Source organism: Xiphias gladius, chromosome 18 (assembly GCF_016859285.1).
Source record: "Xiphias gladius isolate SHS-SW01 ecotype Sanya breed wild chromosome 18, ASM1685928v1, whole genome shotgun sequence".
NCBI classification, from domain to species: domain Eukaryota; kingdom Metazoa; phylum Chordata; class Actinopteri; order Istiophoriformes; family Xiphiidae; genus Xiphias; species Xiphias gladius.
The window spans coordinates 14318471-14340514 of NC_053417.1; the positions used below are offsets into that span (position 1 = coordinate 14318471).

The following is a 22044-nucleotide window of genomic DNA, read 5'->3' on the forward strand; positions in this document are numbered from 1 at the left end:
GTATTGGTTCCAGATGTTGCAAGAGTGCAGTAAGGGCCCTTTACCTAAGAGGACCCTGAAACTGATGACAGACCTGTGCAACAAACAACAATAACACAAACACTGAGCTAAAAATTATGTTTCACGACCAGACCTGCAACCAACACACTAGGGGGCAATCCAATCTAATGAGACTTTTTTTTTGCAAGAAAAGCTGGATCCATCTATTTTCAAGCTCTAAATACCCATTACATTTCTTTAATTAATTAATTTAATTAATTTAATTAAGGTTTTATGTAATTCTTTCAAACTCTTGTCCTTGACATAGGCAGAGCTGCATATTGGGATAGAGAAAGCACTACCACTGCAGACTGCTTTTAGAGAACACAATCAATCCTGTTTAACATTAGATATTGGCTCTCTGTTTCCTGGAAGGTGTAGCTGTCATCTCAAATATTGGCCTGAATACTAAAGAGTCTAATCTTTAAGGTCTGAGTCCGTCAGGCTGGCCACATTTGGCAGTTCAGAGCAGAGAAGTAAGACTTAAGGAGAGAACATGGAGAAAATTAATCAGGATCAACTGATGGAGTTTGCAGCTAAGATTGGCAAATAAAACAATCTGAAATCTGGATCAAGTGAGGGAAAAAAAAGAAATGGAAGCTCCTCAGGTTCTTTGAAAGGAAATGATCAAATCTTTGCAGCTGCATTGTTTCTGTGTTGGAGAGGTCAATCAAAACTCTCAGGAAATTGGATCTGACAGGTGGAATGTCCTGTTAAAATGTCTTGGCCTGACCCCCTCTCACATGACTAAAATGTTATCGCAGAATAAATAAAAGATAAATAGCTTTATAGGATTTCTGTTTAAGAACAACTGAAATTGAGGAGTCCCTATGAGAACAACAGCAGAATCTGATATTGACAGAAGCAGATCAAACGGTTAACATGAAATTCTTCAACAAAGCTATGATTTACATCATGTCAGGTAGTCTGCATATCATCATGTGTGGTCTTGCTATGATGTTACTAATTTCAAACAGACGCCTGAACATATCGAAGACGGGTAGGTCTTATGCAGGTCTATACCTCCCTCATGTGGCCAATTCAAGAAAATGTAAAACCAGGTGACTGGGCAGATTGTTTCATTAATCCACTCAGATTAGACCCCGACAGATGAAGAAAATACATTCAGCTCAAATTATTGGGAGATTTGTTTTGTTGTAAAACTTCATCAAAGTTTATGGATTTGATGAACATCCTGTTCGATTAATTTACTAAACTCTGGGGACACTGAGTGCTCACAAAGGAGACACAGCTTTAAATGTATTTTTTAGTGAATTTTGAAATTAACAATACAATACAAAAATGACACAGTTTGAGAAATATTTACACTGTTATAAAACACACCACACATTTACACGGCCATTAAATACCCACAAATAATGTAGAACAATATTACAACTTCAAAAGCTCAGACAACAGAGCAGTAGCTGGTGGCTCCACTTGCGAAACACTGAAGATTTATATTCCCTCAAAAGGAAGTAAGTGACTCATATGCTCTTAGAGAGAACATGAAATAAGCCAAACTATTTCACTATAAGGAATGAATCAGCATGGTTATTATTATGCCAACATGTGTCCTATGTAATAACCATAAATAAATATTTTTATTGCATGTCAACATATGAATTCATACAGTGTAAAGTTTGTAATAAACATAAAGTACATACACATATAAAGCTATATAGTAATTGAAGCATTTGTAAACATGCAACATAAATGCTGTCAATGTCAGTAGTGGAGGATAGTGAGAGACTGGCTTTACCACATGGTAAAAGATATTTTAAATTTATTAGCTTTATTTATTTCTACAGTGATTCCTTTCACAGTGTTAATTATTCATGTTCATGTAAGATGGAAGCTTTATCTACTCAATATCGTGCAGGGTAGTATAATCTATAGCAATGCATCATTTTTTGATCTTATAGTATGTTTTATTGTAAGAGTAATGTGAGAGATTAAAAAGCACAAGTTATTTGTTGTGATGCCTCTAAATATTTTATCTGCTGGCATGTGTTCAGATGCTTTTAGGCAGCCCTGTATAGTTGCAAGGCATCAATGTCCACATAATTACAAAATATTTCTGAGCATAATTTTAATCATATAATATAACGCGTGCACATGGAGTTATCTCTGCTCTATGACCACATAGTTTTGGTGCATACACATTATACAGTCACTGTGTACAGTTCTTACAGGCAGTACGAGCAGAAGTCCTGTAATCAAAATGCCAGTAAATGAACACAAGCTCTATCAGCAAAATATACTTAATTACGAAAAGTAAAAGTACTCATCTTGCTGCAGAATGGCTCCTGGCAGTGTTACATCAGCAGCATTTTTGATATTGTGGCAGGGCAAGGTGGAGCCAATTCAAACCACTTAAAATACTGTCGGATTGTTTCCACTTTAGCATTGAATTGAATTGTAAAACCTTAATTTGCAACTGGTTATTAATCTATAGCCGTCAAAATAAATGTAGCGCAGTGGTAAGTAGACGTACTTAGTTGCATGTCACCCCTGGAACAAATGTGACTTCGTGAGAACAGCTCTAGAGTCAGTGTTAGAGCAGACTCTGTTTTTTAATTTAGGCGATAATGGGCGCAGAAGCGGCGGCGGGAGAAGCAGGAGATGAGACACAACTGCACCCAGGCCAGCAGGGGGGAAGTACATATATTGTATTGGATGCCAGAAAAATACAACAAGCGGTAGAGTCCGTTGGGAAGATGTCAGACTCGAAGGCACTGCCATCTGCAGATATGGTATCAAGTGTCTCATTTAGACTTACTGGAAGTTACAGCAACTGGTGAAATGACTCAACATTACTCCGCCTACGTCTCCTCATGTAGAAGTTCACCATGCCCACTAGTCTCAGTTATAGTTTCAGTTTAAAATGCAGTAGATGAATGCATGAAGTATTTGTGCGCGCTCTATTTCACGCCATCGTTTCGACCTCGAGACATTGAGGGCTGACGAATGTGTGCCTTTAGCGTGGCGTGATCTGTAAAATGTAACCCAACCAGAGAAGTGAGCTCACGAAACCAGACTAGCTGCCAGTTTGGACCAAAAGACAAACTGTGCCTTGCTGTACCTTTCGGGGAGACTCCCACATGCACAGTCTCCAAACGTGATCACATTGCCAAGCGGCAGCCCTGGTCGTAGTCCGGACTACGCGCAGTATCTCGGTCATTTGTGAACCCAAACGTAAGGGCAGGAAATAAAGGGCGCTCCTCCGTTTAGCGGCACATCGTGCGTAAGAGGGAAGTGAACCTCACCTACTTTCTGCGTTGTCAAAAGTTGTCTCTGTGTGGGCTTGTCTCGGGGCTCAAACCTAATCTCTCTCCCGTTAAAACGAAAGCAATTGTTCAACTTTTATGGGACGACGTCGTCGTTAAAGTGAGTGATGGAGGAAGTGTTCAGTAGGATATTCGGACTGGTGGAGTACTTATGAGACAGAAGAGGAGGAAGAGGCGACGGACCATACAGCACTTTTCAATGTTTTGAAATCTCTATTTAACTGAAGGTAAGAGTAAATGTAGTCTGCGTGTTGTAGTCAGTTTTTTGTGTGTGTGTGTGTTAAACGCTGGAGCCTGCAGTTAATGGGGCCTTGACAGTTGTGAGAACGGTGCAAAATATATGGGGTTGGTTGAGTCTATGACATGTTATGGTTGCAAAAAAAAAAAAAAAGACAGAAGAAAAAAAAAACAGGCTGTTGCAGGATGTGTGTCGGCCCTCAAGTACAGCCTTATATCCTCCTGCAGTTCTGCAAACGATAAAAGTGATTATGTCCAGTTTGTTGTTTTTTTTACACGATCGCCGAATAAAACTAGGTTCCAGGCTGTGCTTTTAATGATTGTTTTGTTTTTCACGAAATGTGGAGCGGAGTTATGTAATGATCAAGCCAGCAGCACTATTGTCTTGATCGACTCGGTTCCCTCCCTCCATATTGTTCCAGGAATCCTACACAGTTTAATGAAGTTTATGCGGTGTTAAGCCTAGCACTGATGGGATTGTTTGGATTTTAATATTGTGAGAAATACAGTTCATGTCATAGCTCCCCAAATAACATACGATGCATATTATATCCCAGACAAAAAACGAACACTCTATGCATCCTGCATGTACTTGATATTTGTTTATACCGACAACAAGTTAATAAGTTAGTTACATTCCATGTGTTTGTAAGTGTGTAAGTTTCATATTCTGTACTACAGAAATACACAGTATCTAGATTATTTCATGTAGATTCTAGATTCTCTTGATTCAGAGTTAAGAAAGAGACTGGTGGCTACCCAGTTTTCTCTGAGCCAACACTGGGAAACCTTCAGATACACTATAACCTGATTTCCTGGCCCCCAGTGGCAGTGCCTGACAATGGATAGCTGTGACTAACAAGTTGAGGAGGGTCATGACCTGCCTCATTGAGAACCACAAATGCTTCCAAAGCATGAGAGTGAGTGTCGATCTAAGAAAATTCACCCACGTCTCAGGTGTCCCAAGAGTCCTCGCCACTGCTTGTGGGATGGCAATGGGGAAGTCTCTCACTTTATCTTTGAAATCATATCAAATCAAATAGTTTGAATGAATGTATGAATGTTGAGGCTACGCATTTCATAATTGAGTTCAATGAAGACCTTAACCATCTATACATTCATTTACAATCTACAGTACATTTACACTAGCAGAAAACAAGGAAAGAACCATGTTGATAATTCTGGTCTCAGAGGTTTTCCCATTTGTTTAGTTTACATACCTAATATTGTCATTTTGTTTACTGTTGTTATTTCTGTCTAAACTCTATATAGAAGATCGAATGCATGTCTGTACTAGAAGAGGAATCCCTCCTCCGTTGCTCTTCTTAGGTTTCTTCCTTTCTTCGTTATCCAACTTGAGGGTCTAAAATGCATGCTGTACAGATTGTAAAGGCCTCTGAGGAATGTTTGTGATTTTGGGCTTTATAAATAAAGTTGACTTGACTTGAGGCCCGTACACTGCCAGGGAGGCATACTTGGTCGTCTCAACCAAAATTTAGGGAAGTTTATCCTCACTTAACTCACAAATGTTGAGCATTTGGTTTGTGGGACTTGGTCCGTCAGGTCGGTAAACTTAAGAGGTTAAGAAGTGAAGAGATTAAGTTGAGTGCTCAGCACTTTGTCCCGTGGTAGCCAGGTTTCAAGGTTTGGCAGCGTTCGTGGCCAAGGTTTTAAGGAGTAAGTTTTAGAGGTAAGAAATGCTGCCAGAGACAAATAACAGTTTGGGGTTGTGTTGTGTGTCAGTATGCTGTGGTCCTCCGTGATGCTCCTTGGAAATACAAGGTTTTAAATCTGTGCCTCTGAATAGTGATTATTAGGACTTGACCTAATTTGGCCATGCTGGCAGTGGGCTGTACTTACCTTTGTTCTCTTAAAGCAGTTTAACAGAATTCTACATTTATTTCATGTGTTTTTGTAAATTAAAATCTACAGTATATTGTATTGACAGACAGGGTACCAGTCCTCACAACAGTAAAGTGCTTTTGTTTTAACTGGCGCAGTTCCTGTTCAAAATATATTTTTTATTTCATGAATAGTTCAATATTTTATTCACTCATGTTATCATCATCATATAATTTCCACGTCACAGCAGTGTTATGATTACTGGACCACAAATTCAAAAGGATTGCCGTGACACATACACACACATGCCAACCTAGTAGGTACACCTAGATAAAACTAATGCAGTATAATACAACAGGCCTGCTATAAATCCTCCTTTTATGAGGATTATAATGTTCAGTTCTATTGAATCTGTTTGAAAGAGGATCTTGATTTATTTTAATGGGCATTTTGGGGGCTGTAATTTGTGGTGCTGTTGGACTGTACTGGGTTATACTGAGAGGTGTTCCTAATATTTTGTCACCTTATTTATGTGAGTTGAGGGTGACAAAATATTAGGAACCCCTGTGATATTGCAATGGATGGATCTCTATTTTCTGACATTTTAGAGAATAAATGATTGACAAATCGTGAAAATAACTGAAAGATTTATTGATCATGAAAGTAATCTTTCGCTGAAATCCTATTTTTGCTGATTGTTAGAGAAGAGAGCTTTATTTAATTGCTGTATAATGTGACAGGTAGCGTGAGGATGGGCTGGTGGAAAGGGAAGGTATTGGAAAAGGCTCGGAGGACATTTATTTCTTTCAACAAGGGCAGTAACTTATTGTTTATCATTTATTCCTGTAGTTATACAATGGGATTTCCTAATTAATAAAACAAACAAATTTGTTTTTTTAAAGGTGAGAATTCAAATAATCCTGCAATAATCCTCACATGGGGGTCTTCCAGACTGTGCTCCTGTTAAAAAAAAAAAGAGCCCGTAGGTCGTCTGTGCAAGCAGCTGATTAGGACCCATAGCTACTTTTTATTGTTAGCCCACCTGCAGCGGTTGTAGTAATTATGATGGGAGCAAAGGAGGAAGTCAGGTTATGTACTGTACAGAGCAACAAAGTAGAGAAAGGTCCTCTAACCTTAACCCTTACTTACTTTAATCCAAACAAGGATCTTTTCCTAAACCTACCTAAGTAGTAGTTTTTAACCAAACCATGACCGTTCCATAAGCCTTTTTTCACGGATATTATTGTAACCATGACAACGAATGTCCGGTACGCCTGCTGCTGTAGGGACACTGTTTAGACACTCCTGTGGTTTGTATCAGAGGATAAACAACCTATATGGTTGTTCAGGTTAGAGGACTTGTTGCAAATGTCCCCACATTGTTTTCTGAGAATTGCAGAGGAAAAATGACTGGTATTGATTGATACAGTGACATCAACTACACAACCTGACATGTGGTTTTCAATACTCTAATAGATATTATCATAAATGAACTGAAGATCCTCTGATTATTGTCTTTTTTTCCCTTTGTTTTTGAATCTTAAACCACAAATTTCGCTACAGTGGTGAGTATATCTGTTTCTTCCCACTTTATTCTGTAGAGTCTGTTGAAGTTGTAAGGTCACTATTTTTATTGCTCACTTTAAGGTCTATGTGTAAAAAAATTGTGATTTTGAGCTATTTAAATGAAACTGACTTCACTCGCATCTCTTTCTTAGAGACAGTGTCCGTTGACATTTGCCAAATCTGAATACCAAGAAGTTGAATTTTTCAGTCACCAGTTGCGTAGCAGTCCTACATCTGTTATGACACATTAACCACATATGGGTGTAACATATAAGATCCAATTTTTCCATATTTTCAAAATCCCATCCTGTTGAAGGCTCATGGAGAAAGCCATGATAAGATGGTAAGTAAATTATGTCAATCCAATCGCTGGTCTGAGGTATTTCTGGGTTTAGCCGCTTTCTAGTAATGGCCCCTGTCCCTGCAGCGCTGAAAAATCAAAAATAGATATTAGCACATTTTCTCAATGGAAAGCATGCAGAGTGTCCATTTAAAATGGGACTTGCAGTTGCAGTACTTTTTGTATAACTTGATGAACCTCTAGTCAGAAAAGACTTAATCGGCAAGACCAGAATATATGATAATGATTTGCTTTTTAATGCTGAGCATGAGTTACCCATTGTAACTCACATAAATTCTTCCCCCTCTTTAATAAGGCTACAATTTATTCCCCATTTTTGTTTTATGTTGCATGAGTGAATTACCTTTTTCATTGTAGATGCCTGTAAAATTTGGAGATGGTTTTATAGTTTAATTTTGAAACGTAAGCGTCTATAAAAATTCTGAGTGGAGTATCATCCAAGTACCTGTTTATTATCCTTCACTAACTAGTTAGTATATCTTCAGATGTTCCAGTTAAACAAAATCAGGGTCAGGACTTTCACAACCTAATTTATATTATTTGCTCTAACATTGTTTTATACTGACAGAGAGATCTGTGGATTTCCAAAATCAAAACATTGTCCCCAGTTACAGCTTGAATTGGAAACTCTGCTCTGCCACTAAAACATTCTCTAAATGTTTCACTTGACATTTTGCTTATTTTAGACATCAAAGTGGAAACAGACAGGGATAATGGGGAGAGGGAGTTGTATGATTTGAACTGGAGTTGTTGCATATTTGTGGTTTTGGGGGTTTGTTAGGCCCTACACTGGAGATGGAGATAACTTCTCTCACTGACTTCCACACGGGATGTTTCTTGGAGGAGAGAAAAGTTTCTAGGCTTTGGTGTACACCAGGCAACACTTGCCATCTATGTGTTGCCATGACTTGCAAGATGAGAGAGAATTCAAGAAAAGGGGGAGATGATTTGTGCACCACAGAGATGCAATTGACCTGTTAGCTTATTGAACATTGAAAACATCCAAGGTGTTGTCTGAATATATACAAAAACATCCTAAAAACTGCCTTTTAAAAGTGAAAAGTGTTTGAGCACTAAATGCACAAAGTCCCAATACATTACATCGTGTAGCTTAATCTTGGAAATGTATTGCAAATGGCTTACCCTGTGCTGCTACTGAAGATTGCTCACACACTAGAAACAAGAGGGGCTGCTGCTTTAAGGCTAAAGAGTGAGGAGCTTCTGGTCACCCACTTTGTCTTTCTGGTGCCTGAAGGCATAGTCTCCTCATAGTATTGTGTCCCATGCAGTTATCACGGAAAGAGTTGCCTCACAATGCACTGTGATTGCTGCTAGAGGCTCCAATACCAAAAAAACTATTGCAACGCTATACCAGGAGGATCAGAGGTCTGACAGCGTTGCACCCCATCCTCCTGACCTGCCAGTATCCCCCTGCAGGGCAGGGACAGAAATCAAAAAATTGATCATTTGGTCATTTTGACAAAGGCAAGGTAGTACTGCAGCCGTCACAGCACTACTGTAATAGTGATAGTGATAATCATATGACACTTCACATTAACCTGATAATTGATGATTGATATACGGGTTGTGGTTGGTGCTATGACAAGAGGTAATCAGAAAGACAGTCATTATTTGAATAAACATAAGTATAACACAACGTATGATTATGGCTACAATTTAGGCCTCCTTTCTGTGTGAGATACCATTGACATTGATTGGCATATTAATTGGCTGGGAAGGTAGCTTTTGTGTGCCCACGAAGGCAGGCTATTGTATTTGAGCAATTGGTGTTATAATCTGCAGTTATTTGCAGAGATTTTAGTGTAGTATCTTTTATGAGAGTAGAAAAACTGCTCTCAGATGCATCTTAATGGGCCCAATTGTGTGGGTCTAAGAGTGCAGTGCTGAAGGGTAAAATACTTGTGGCTCATCCTGGGAAGTTGGCCAACATCAGAGGACGGTTCAAAATAAATTTGACTATAAAACAAACACTGCTATGTAAACAGTGGCTGCAGCAGAGAAGTCTAAGCTTGGTTATAAATTGTTGCGTAAAAGTGTGGCCAAAACAGTCGCCTGATTACTATGAATAGCTGCGCAAATATGCTGGAAATATATCCTATACCTTTGCCACATCCTGCCTGTTAATGCCAGTGCTGACTGGGATGAAACTTACCAACTGTCCAACTGTGCGGTGATAAAGCAGCTTTAAAGAAGTGCTGACATAAAATGTGAACACAACTTAGCTGCAAGAGGGAATGGTGTTGGCAAGAGGATGGCAGAGATCATATTGTGTGCATTCTTATAAACAGGCAGTATTGGATGCATGTGCTGATACATGTCGTTTTGGAACCAATCCAGCCTCTGGTAGATTTCCACTCACCGTGGTTGTTTAGTGCTGAAGCTGCCGTTGGAACGGTATGGGGTAAGGTTTCTTGCCACACTTTCTGTATCTTATTGTTAATCAATGAATGCTACAGCTTTTACAAGTATTGTTGCTGAAGTGAGTTTTGGGAGAACGGGAGGAATTCTCAAAGGAATGGGTTGGAACAAGTTGTTGTATTCAACAAAAACCACACTATGAAACACTGAGGCTGTTTTGACAGTGAACGGAGGCCTTACCCAGTATTAGTATGGTGTTCCTAATAAAGTTTTCGGTGAGTGTATATCCCGTTACTAAAGTGGGATATGTTCAGAGGGACTAAACTGTAGTGAAACCAAGCCATTAAATAACAGTAAGATATTACATTTGTCAGTCATTTCTGTTTACTTTTTTGAACAGAGCAGCAAAGTGGATGATCATGTGGTCCAGTTTTAACATTAACTTATTTATATTATCTGTAGAAATGCATTGTTTTCCCTGTACACTATAGCTGTCGTTAAACCTGATCATTTTCAGGTCATTTAAGTGTATTTTATGAACATAGCATCAGTTCAGGCAGAGGACCAAAATCCTGCTACCTGATTGGCATCAGCTGCTTTATTCATTCTTCAGTGTCACTCATTCGTCAATTGCTTGGCTATCAACTGACATGTAAAGTGCAGCTATTATGACCTTCACTTTTATAGCATTGACATTATTACACTACTGATATGCTGTATTTTTGGTAATGTTGATTTTACTAAGGTCTAATATTCATGTACCGTAAATTCTCCTGTAACCTTTAACCTTTAACAAAGTACTCATTTTAACCCAAACCACAATCTTTTCCTAAACCTTACCAAGTAGTTTTCAAACAGTGAAGGTTCCATAATCTTAGCCGCATGTTTGTTATTGTGAGGACAATGACTAAGGTTCGGTACGCCTGCCACTGGTATATTGCAAAGGGTCATATCCTTGGGTAGGGACAAACAACCTATACGGTCGTTTAAGTTGGAGCACTTGTTGGGTTTGCTGTACTGAATTTATCAAGGCAATTTATCTTAGAGAGCTCTTTAAAAGAGCAAAGCGAATTACTACAAATCTACTATAAATAGTCAATTCTTAACTGAGCTTGAATGTATTCAGAGGCAAATGGCTCTTGCACAGTCTAAGGCTTTTAATTATTGTTTTGGATTTCTGACAGGTGAACCGGGTTTATTTTTTCCTCACAGTGGAAATGTTTGCTGTAGCTAAGTAACAGCCTTCACAATTATTGATAAGAACTGCTGGATTCAATCATGCCTTGTTCAAAACATATTACAAAATGCCCCAACCCTTCAGTATGACTCAACAGTTAGAATTTCTCAATGTTGCAGACAAGATATCATGAGTTGCTATAAAGATTTTCATGTTTATTAAATTTCAGTAGGTGACATGTTCCCTCATGGATTAACATGGGCACTATAGTTGATTTTTAATTAATCCCACATCCTAATACTGTAAGTATTAACTTGGACACCACAGGAATGGTTGACAAGACTACGTCAAAACCTAGTATATGGTTGGACCACATTTGGTCAATGTGCAAAATTGAGGATGTAGTTGAAAACTGTTGTGGAACCACTGTAAAAAACTACTTTTGATGAAAAGTAGCTAGATCCTGCTCAAAAAGTCGCTAAAAGTCATTAGATGACGTAATACACTAATTAGCATATCCATGACATCGTGTCATCGACTGACAGCATCACCATACACATAAGTTAAAAACAACGGCTGTGCTGTGATTTTGGCCATATTTACTTGTAAAATGATCACTCAGAGGGAACGTTAGAAGCTCTTTCACATCCGTGTCAGCTGAATGAGAGAGGTGGCTCTGCAGAGGGAAAGCCCGACCTGGTGCTCACGGGGCAGCACTGGCAACTCTCATCTACCGAAAGTAGCTAAGGTCTGTCCAAAAAGTTGCAAGATTTGTCGCTTTTTTGAAAGTCATCATAAAAGGGTTTTAAAATTCGGTAAATGTAGTGACAAAGGCGCTACATTGGCAGCGTTGCCTGTAAACGCCCCCCTGATGACGTTATAGAAACTGTTCGAGCCATTTCATTTTGAAAAAGCAACGGCCAATAGGGAAACTCTGCACTCAGCCGGCCGACCAATGGTGTAACTACATCCCTTAGTCAGTCAGTAAGCGACAGACATTTGTGTTTATAGGGCTGGCCCTGCTGTTGCTGTCCAGAGAAAAATAATCCTTAATAACTGCACTATTTTCTCCTATTTGAGAAATGTTTGCTAAAAATTAGATTGCCCGGCTTATTTAGGAAGTTGCGGAGGCTTTTTTTTTTTTTAACTTCTCAAAATCCGTTTTGTTTAATTTCCCCTTTAAGTAGCTTTAAGTACTTGGAAGTAAATTTTTTTCTACACTTTTGTCTCTGTCTTTTTCTACACTGTCTGACAGTATCACATATATTCTATATCAGCTTGTTCTAGCTTGAAGGTTTGATGTTTACACTGAATGGCATATTTAAACCCAAGACTCAATGTTTTTTTTTATGGCTAAATCATTCCATCAAATGGAATCACCCTACTTATTCTTGTTCATCACTTTATACACATTTCATCCTGACATATTTGGTATTTTTGGGAAGTATAACAAAGTTATGTCGGTTTGAACAATATTTGTAGTGTTTGTCCTGTTGGACAGTGGGGTAGTAGGGGTAAAAAATTAAACTATATATTTTTAAGTCATTTTTAAAGAGGAATGTAGGAATGAATGTGCTTGTGGATGAGTAGGGAAGTGGGAAAATATAGAGAGACAGACAAATGCATTTTTTGTTTTGATCTTTTCATGAGATCTGTTGATAATAATAAGAAAAATGTAAGATAACACCAGCCTTATTCTTTAATGCCGATCGGTTGTTGGATCAAAAGAGGTGCTTTTTGGTTCCTCAGTAATTGGAAAATGAAGTAAAATTGAGTAGTCATACATAATATCATTTTACTTTGAATTTTGTAGCCCTGCTTGATCATGGCCCAGTGGTTACACATGTCCCAGCTGATCCAGTGCCTGTCAGATGAACAGGTCAACAACCTCTATCCCCCGTCCGCCTTCCCCATTGAAGTCAGACATTTTTTAGCTGAATGGATTGAAACCCAAAGATGGTACGTATACACTATACATACACGTTTGCCTACATTAACACACAACAGTTTCACAGACACGCTTGCATATGTACTGTATATGCATGCTGAAATTTGAGATTTTACTGAATATTGTGTGTACTGGCTCATATATGGTCTTGTGTGTGTGGGTCTATATACCCGTGTGTATGTTTACATGCACATATTGTATATGCATGTGCATGTATGTGTGTGTTTATGTGTGTGCTCACAGGGACGACTTTGTGCCGGAAAAGGTGGAGCAGGAGAGCCAGGCTCGAGCTCTGTTGGACCAGATCATCAGCATGCTGCAGTCGATTGCTCAGCAGAATGCCAACGTGGTGGACAGGATGAAGCTGATGCAGATCAGCAGGAACATGGTAGGGGACTGTATCACTCAGAATAGGAATTAGGACCCTACCTGGTCTCTCACAGGTTTGAGTAAGACAGTGCACTACACCTGCAGTTTGTGGTTGAGGTTGGATGCAGTTTTTTCAGGCAATTATATATAAAGCCAAGCAGCTGCCAGTGGTGGCAGCAGGTTTGAGAGTCTGAGACTACCGTGAGAACTGAAGACAGGAAGATGGACAGGAAAATATTCTCATGAGCAATGTAAGGTTTTGTGGGGGTGTAGAAAGTGTGAGAATTGAACACAAATATGACATCAACTGAAAAAAAACACTGCTTACTAGTAGCTGCACAGTGGTATTATAGACTGTTTTTATGGTTAAATAAGACATGTGCTTGCTTTACAGACTATGTTTCAACAGCAGCCTCTACAGTTTGGAGTGATGGTCAGAGATATCCTCAGGAAGGAGAGGGTTCTGCTCAGCACGGTAAGATCCTTATTAATACCTTATTAGTACTGTCTGTGTTAGGTTAACTATAGTACTCACCCTAATTAGCTGGGTGATTATTTTGTAGGACCTGGTGAGGCTTGATCTTGATCTCCCTTTACTTACTTTTGTTTAATTACAAATACATAGACACACAGGAGAAAGGCATAATTACATTGCAAGCAGTCTTATACTAATATATATATGTGTGTGTATATATATATGTGTGTGTATATATATATATATATATATATATATATATATGGTGTATACCTGATGCTTGGTAGACATTTTTCAAAGAAAACATTACATCTGTAGACTGATTTCTTAACTGCTAGGTAACCATTGGTTTTGGTTCACTTCCACAGTCCATGAAAATAAACTTTTCAGATTTTAAACTTGCCTGTTAAAGTTGTAACTTTTTAATCAAAGCATCCAGTTAACACAAACTAGTTTAAAATCTCTTCTTTGTGGTATATGTGTACATATCTATGAAGTTTTGGGGGCAAGGATGTAAAAAGTGTTAATGTAATAACTGTTTCAACAGTTTAACCAAACAACTAATTTGATAACTGAGAATCAAACTCTGTCCCACATTTTCTCAAAGGCACAGGAGTCAGTTTTTTTAAGTTGGTCAGTACTTTTGTTTACAGACTTGCAGTTTTAAATTCTCCAATGAGCTTGTTTGTCACTTTCTGATATTTTTGGTGGAGCAGATTCTTTGCATCAGATGTCACGATACCATGTCAAAATGGTTATACAAACATCTGGTTAAACAAAGAAGCCCAAATTGTACACTAATTCGCAAGTGGAAAATTAAACCCAGTTGACAAACTATAAGCAAACATAGATATTATGAAAAGGCTAATATAAATTTCAACAGCTGACTCCCAAATCCAGAGCATCCTTGAATGTGCCCACAGGAATAGTTTCTTGGCAATTTGTGCTTGCAGTTGATAATTCATCTTTTACGAAGGGCAAAGAACTATGTACTGTGAAGGATTACCTAAATTACATAAAGCAGATCTCTGGACTCACAAAATTGATTTCCATCCTTCAGTGAAAACAGCTGCCTGAAAATCCCTGGGCTTCAGAAATGTTTGGGAATAAGATTTACACAATTTGCAGTTAATTGCAAAACCCCTAATACGGCTATTTAAGTTCAAAAACAACTTCAATATGCATCAAAAGTTGTACTCCTTCATGGAGTCATAACTCAGTCAACACACAGACATATTAGACAAATTTGAAGATTCAGTGTCACTTACTTTTCCTGAGGATGTCTTTCTGTTTGATGTCCATTGCAGGTAAGAGATCATAAATCAACATATAAATTATAGAAAAAAGATGCTCCTTAGTCCAGAACTTGCATGGGAATAATCAAGCTTTTGAATTTTCTTCATTATCAAAGTAGTCCAGTGATAGTTGTCTGTACATCTATTTGTACCTTCAGAATAGGAACTGTTACTAGCTAATTCATCATAATTTTATTGGTGCCAGTTTGGCAATAGTTATACCAATGTAGCCCACAGTTACTTGACTCCATGGAACATTATGCTTCATGTTTACATCCCCCAAAACCCCCAGATTATGGAAACTGTAATGATTATTACCCAAATTAGGTTGACACAAAGAATGATAATAGGAGTTATAGAATTGGTTGGTGGACAAAGTTGTCCCCAATCTCAGTTTTGTTGATGTAATCATTGATTGTGTTGTATTATTCTGTCTTTTTTTTGTTTTTGTTTTTGTATTACTTATACTATTTCTTCAGGCAATGTGGACTTTGACATAATGGTGGCGTGTAAAACAGCTCTTAAGCAAAATTTAAGTTTATTAAGTACTGTTCCATGTCTGTAGCCCACACAGATCCCCAACCCTCCACAGTACCAACAGTATCCGAGTAGAGAGCCCTCGTTCCCCAACATGCAGGATGTAGATCACCTGGTTTTGAAGGTGCTGGAGGTCCAGGACATCCGACAAAAGATGCACCAGCTGCAAGAAGAGCTCAACTGGGAGAGACAGAATTATGAGGGTTTACAAGGTGAGAGACACACACACTCACAAACAGAAGGTAGACATAGAGATTGTCCTTAGAAATGCCCTGCTTCATGTTCACCTATCTAAAACATTATGAACAGCCACGCTGCAGTACTTAGTTCCACCAAACCCTAAATAATAACCCATGTAGACTGATATTGGAGATATTGGAATAAGGTTATTTTAGTTCATCTTTGTCAAAATAAATCTCACTTTCTATTTCAGTTCATTTTCAACTTTTTTTTCTGAGCTTTTCAACTATTTATATCTTTATTTTTAGATTTATTTATTTATTTTTGAGTTCTTTAATTTTTCTTTATTTTAGAAACTTATCTAATAGTTAGCTCAGTTTGGGGAAAGAGAGTGTGCTCGTAAACAACACTGAGAATGCTTAGTTGTAGAGCTGAAATGATTAATTGATTAATCGATCGAGAGATAAAATGACTGCAACTATTTTGGTAATTGATTAACCATTTGCCATTTTTCATTGGCTGTCTGGGAAACTGCAATGTGATGTTTCAGCAGATTCATCAGTTGTGAAATGATTGTTAGTTTCAGCCCTATTCAGTTTTATTAAATATGACTTGTGATTTGTCTGTGTTTGGTGACCGGAAATTTAGTGACATCAAGGTTTAAATGTCAGAGAGCCAGCTGTGTAGAGTGTCAATGGACTGTATTGTTGAGATCAATTGACAAATACAGCTGTCGGTCACTAGTGGCAGAAAGAAATCTGACACTATATCTCCGAATGGCATGACAGACAGGTAACATGTTAATACAAAACAGTGATGGTCCAAGAATGGAGCCCTAAGGTACTCCTCATGTCATCACTGCTGCTGATCTGGCTTCCTCAACTGACCCTTTTCAGACTTTTGACTTTTCAAAGCAGGAAAAGCAGTGGTGCAATTAACAATGTTAGGGGAGTTATTTCCAGGGTCCTGGTATTGTGTATGCTCACTCAATACTGAATAATGAATACTGCTCAACTGGAAATCCCCTGCTCCTCCTACATTCTATTAATGGATAAACAGTGTCCTCCAATTTGCAAAAATGGAAAAAGATGTGTATATAAGAATATCAACAGTGTAAATTTGAGTTTGCATTTCAGTCTGTTTCATTGTGATATTCATTAACTATTTTTCATTTTTTAAAATCTTTTATTTTTTAATGTACAGTGGAAGTTTCCTTTGTCCACATGCAGCAGAGAAAGCATAATTTATATTTTTAAGGAAATGCAGCATCCTGTAGTGCACAAAGGACTCAACATATGATATTATTTGTTGTTGGAACAGGCCCAATCCAACAGAACGGACTGGATCCCACAAAATCAGAAATCCAGAAACTCCAGAACCACATCCAGCAGCTGGAGTACAATGTGAAAGCAATGGCCACGGTGAGCTTGGCGATGGATTATGCTGCCAGTGACGACATTAGTAGCACCTTAAAGGAATTTTTTAATATCAGTTAGTTTAGAAATTAAAGTTGTGCAATATCAAAACAGTTACAGACAAATTTGTCAAGCTGAAAGCTGCTCTATGGCCAGAGCTTGATGTTTTTATTAGTTTGAATTATCACACTTTGCAGCTTTTATTTATCTTATTTTTATCTTATATTTTTATTTATCTCTCCCCATCTGTCATTAAACTTAATCTTTTTGGGGTTTTTAAAATGGCAAAATGAACAATTGGTAGACAGTACCTTATCTCTCCAAATCTCAAAGGGGTTAATTTTATACATTTTGTAGACTAAAAAACTTAATAAGCTTTATAAACTAAAACAATCTACAGATAAATTGTGCGGTTTAATGTTAATTTGAAACAACTTGAAAATACTTCTGTAAGTGTGGATGTAAAGTATTTAATATTTCTCTGTTTGTGTACAGGATGTTTATTGACATGCACATTCTTCCCCATGTTTGCCCATTTGCGTCATTTTAATGTGTTTGAATATTGGCTGTTGTAGAAGCGTTTCCAGCTGCTGCAGGAGTGTGTGGACTGTCTGGACCAGTGTCAGACCCGACTGCTCAGCCGGCTGAAGGCGTGGAGGTGGGAACAGCACAAGGCTGCCATCGGACACCCCTTTGACGAAAACCTCAACCCCCTGCAGACCTGGTGAGGTGCACCCCACTCCACTTATTCCCTTTTGGACTGACTACCGCTGTGTTGCATTACTTTAACCCTATTCTTGTTAAAAGCACACACCTAATTAAACATTTCAGCTAAGCAAGACAGCTTTTGAAACCAAAATGCTTATTATACGTTGACGGAGGCATTATGTTTTCGGGTTGTCTGTCCGTGTGTCCGTCTGTCCATCCTATTCCCGTGAAGGTGACATCTCAGGGAACGCCTTGAGAGAATTTCTTCAAATTTGGGTTCAAGGAACAACTGATTAGAATTTTGTTCAAATGTCAAACTCACTGTGACCTCACCAAACATGTTTTTGGTTGTAACTCAAGAATTCATACGCTAATTATGACACAATTTCACATAAATTCCTAATAGGATAAAATGATGAAGTGATGACATTTTATATCCAAAAGGTCAAAGGTCAACTTCACTGTGCTATCATAATGTTTTACAAAAACACTTTCATGGCCATTAATCAACGCCATAACTCAGGAACAGAAGGGGAGATGGCGACCATATCTCACATTTACTCAGATACTGAATCGTGACACTAATCTTGGGTGCTCACTTTTAAACTGTTTTGATTGTATAGATCTTCTGTGCTGCTGGGTTGAAGATGTGTGTTAAGCATCCGCGTTTTGACTTCATATATTATACAAGTCTGGACAGACATGGATGTAAACGGCAAATTGACTGGTTGGCAGAGGCACAGAATAATTGTAGTTGTTAAAATCAGAGCTGACACCTGTTGGATAGTCAAGATGTACACTTAATTTTTTTCTCACTTATGAATAGAAACACAATCAAGTAAAATTAAAATATATTGAAATTGTCATGTTAGAGCTCTGTATATACTGTACTTTTTCCAAATTTATTGTTAGTATGGTTTACAGTGTATAGGACTATTGCAACCTATAATGATACATGTCAGCATATGTATAAGTCATATTCCCAGTGAAAAAGCAATCTACAATCTGAATTGCTGCTTTTTTACAAATTCTATGGCACTGAACCAAAAGAATGTCTGTTTTTTTGAGAAATGACACTGGACTGAAATGGTAATGACATAAAGACACATGGTGTAAGTGAGATGAGTGTAATTATTAGCCGTGCTAGTAGTAGTCTCTAGGGATGGCAATGTCAGTCTGTCTGTCACTCTGTCCACCACTTTGGTCCAGACTGACATATCTCAATGGTTACTGGATGGATTGACGTGAGGTTTTGCACAGATATTCATGGTCTCCAGAAAGGAAGCATTTGTTTTGGCTGAATAAAAGATAAGTATCCTAACACCTCTCAGTATCACAAATCCATAGTGAAGGCATTTGCATAGCCACTGTAGGATGTAAAACAAACCATGTCATCAACCCAGGGGAAAAAAGAAAAGGAAAAACTGGAACTGATTTACTCTACAAGTTGACAAGAACTGTCCAAAGGAATTTTGACACTTCTTTTGTTCTCTGTGAGGCTAGTGTGTCCCATGTGGGGAGGAAGCAATAGGTTCAACCAAATCTTCGAGCCCTCTGAAGGATGCACCTCTCTTGGCATCTTTAAGATAATGCAGTCTCTGAACCGGAACACACTTAATTATACTACTACTTCTACTTTACTACAAAATAAAAGTAGTCAAAGTTAATTCACACTTGTATCCGAATATTTGTGCACATCAAAGTAGATTCACATTTGTACATTTCTGTGCAGAAATTCACACTCCTGGATTTCTCAAGTGAAAAACTTCATTTGTACATTTGTGGATCTGAATTTGTGAGCTTAAACATTTAGAAAATGTATCTAGACTGTGGGCTAAGCAGCTGAATGTCTCCTCTCTAGACATGGGGTTCTACCCTCCAGCGACAGCAGCAACTTCTTTTCTGCTGCAGCTGCTGATTTGGCTCCTGTTGCATTTTCATACTGTTTATCCTGACTTCATGTGACTGTTTTTTTTTTACTTTGTAACAATCCTGACTTTAAATGTGGCGAAGTAAAATACTTGAGATAAACAATACCTATGAGTGAAATTAAAGATTTTTATAAACACTCAAAAATGTACAGTACACAAAAAAACGACTTTCTTACCCAGGGTAGCTGTAACTTGGTACGTCAAACCCTGCCAGCTACAGAAACATACGAGATCTTTACAGAACTTTTTGTTAATTGATCCTATTTTCGTTAATTATTCGTTACAATCAACTTGTCAGATATCACGTGTTTATGATGAAAATAAAATAATTGGACTTTGAGACTGACTGAAGGGTTTCTCTGCAGGTGGGGTTTGTCAAAAAAAAAAAAAAGGTTGACATGATAAATGATTAACATGTAATTTGAGGGGGGAAAAAATTCACTGATCTTGCTGGCAATTAATGTAAAATATAAAGTCCAAATATATAATTCCAAAGTCAATGTCTGATTTCAAATTGTGACAAATGTACATTATTGGTTTGGGAAAAAAAACAGACATTCTTAATGTACATTTCCTGCACAAAAACACCAACAAATTGGAAGAAAGAAAAATAATGCAAAGCAAACTGCAATGGAACAACTTCCGTAGGTTTTTTTTTTTTTAACTGACCCTGTCATGCTGTTGGTAATGCTCCGACTATTATGTTCGACATTGTGAAACTTAGAACTTAGTAACAGCAAAAGTATTACGATTATTATTTTATTTTTATTTTTATTTAGACCCAACATTCCCTCATGAGGGGAGAGAGAGAGAGAGAGAGAAGGGGGGGGGCATAGGTCAGAGCGAGGTTGGGTTCTTCCAAAGAACTGGAGAAATCATCTACTTATAGATTTCTTCTTTGGCTTTTTCTGAACCTCTTCCATCTGATTTTCTAGATTCATTCATCTCCCCATCAGATCTCTAGATTTGGCCCTCTCTTCTTCCTTGTTGTCCAAAGCCTGCTTGGCGATCCTGAGAGACTCCGGGAGGCAGGACTTTTCCCTATCACACTGGAGCCTTTCCTTGTCCAGGTCTTCCTGCTCCTGGATCAACGCTGCCCATAAGGCTGGAGGTTGCCTGCATGTACTCATCCTCCCACTAGCATCGGGACTTTTCTAGGTTTTTTTCGGCCTGGGCCAGTGCAGTTTTGACTTTGGAGGTTTCCCCAACCCATCTGGCTAGGCATGTCTCGGCATCCTTCTTCTTCTCTGTTTCAGCTTTGAGAGCTTCCTCTAGTTTTCATATTTTGAGGGCAGCATCCCAATCCATCCTCGTCTGTGTGGACAGCTCAACAACAAGGAAGGCCTTCTCCTCGTTTGCCTCAGTTATTTGATTTTTCAAGTTCTCTACCTCATTGATCAAGGAGAGTTTTTTCTTTCATGCGTGGATATCTTCTTGTCCTTCTCGCCCATGAGCTGATGCAGCTCTAATTCAGGGATTTGATGGAAGCTCTGTTTGGTCATCTCCGTGTAGACATTAGACCCCAGACTGATATTTCCAACAGGAAAATGTTGTAAATGCTGAACTGTCAAGGCCTTCTGTGATTTAGCATATATGCCAGGCTGTGTTTTGATAGTTATTGCAGGTTGGACGTGGTATTTATTCCAGGCTGGACTTCTGTAGTTAACTGTAGACTGTGTTTTGTGAGTCACTTCAGGCTGTAATTTGGCAGACTTTGCACAACGTCTGTTGGTTTCTAGTGCAGGAAATGCTTCCATTTTCACAACAGCCTGTGCTTTGCTTGTCTCTGCAGTCTGTTTCAGTTGTCACAGCTGTCTCTGCTTCAACCTTGGTTGCAGACTCTGCTTTGTTTTCTCCTCCAGACTGATTTTCCATTTTCATACCAGACTCACATTTTGTTGTTACTTCAGGGCTTTCATGTGGTTGCCAAAGTCAGTCCGGAGACACAGTTGACTCGACAACTCGCAGACATCCTCCGAGACCAAGGCCTTTGTTTCTTGTCCTCCTCCTGTCCCTCCTTTGTGTTTTGTTTTAGTGGCCTTCTCTGGAGTGGAGGAAAATCAGTTGAATCGAGCTGCAGGCAGGACTTAAGGTCAACCATCTCTCTGAAATTTGTAATCATCCAGGGGTTGACTGCCTGAGGCATTTGCCCAATCTCACAGGCTGCTTCCTTGATAGATTGCGGTTTCTCCTTTTCTGCTGGTTCATTGGGTGGCTGTTGTCCAACAGCCCTGTCCCTTTGACTGATAAGCTCTTGAGACTTTACCTCTGTGTTGAGGACTTCACCCTCTTTGT

At 38.5% G+C, this 22044-nt stretch overlaps 1 protein-coding gene across 1 annotated transcript in view; it reads left to right on the forward strand.

The window, feature by feature from the left end:
- Positions 1-2925: 2925 nt before the first annotated feature.
- Positions 2926-22044, forward strand: part of stat6 (signal transducer and activator of transcription 6, interleukin-4 induced) — a 39254-nt gene continuing 20135 nt past the window's right edge. Inside the window, exons 1-7 of the mRNA XM_040151906.1 lie at positions 2926-3556; positions 12705-12850; positions 13083-13227; positions 13603-13683; positions 15544-15727; positions 17016-17116; positions 17686-17834. Coding sequence (XP_040007840.1) covers positions 12717-12850; positions 13083-13227; positions 13603-13683; positions 15544-15727; positions 17016-17116; positions 17686-17834 — 794 coding nt within the window. The 5' untranslated portion in view covers positions 2926-3556; positions 12705-12716. The remainder of the gene's footprint in view (positions 3557-12704; positions 12851-13082; positions 13228-13602; positions 13684-15543; positions 15728-17015; positions 17117-17685; positions 17835-22044) is intronic.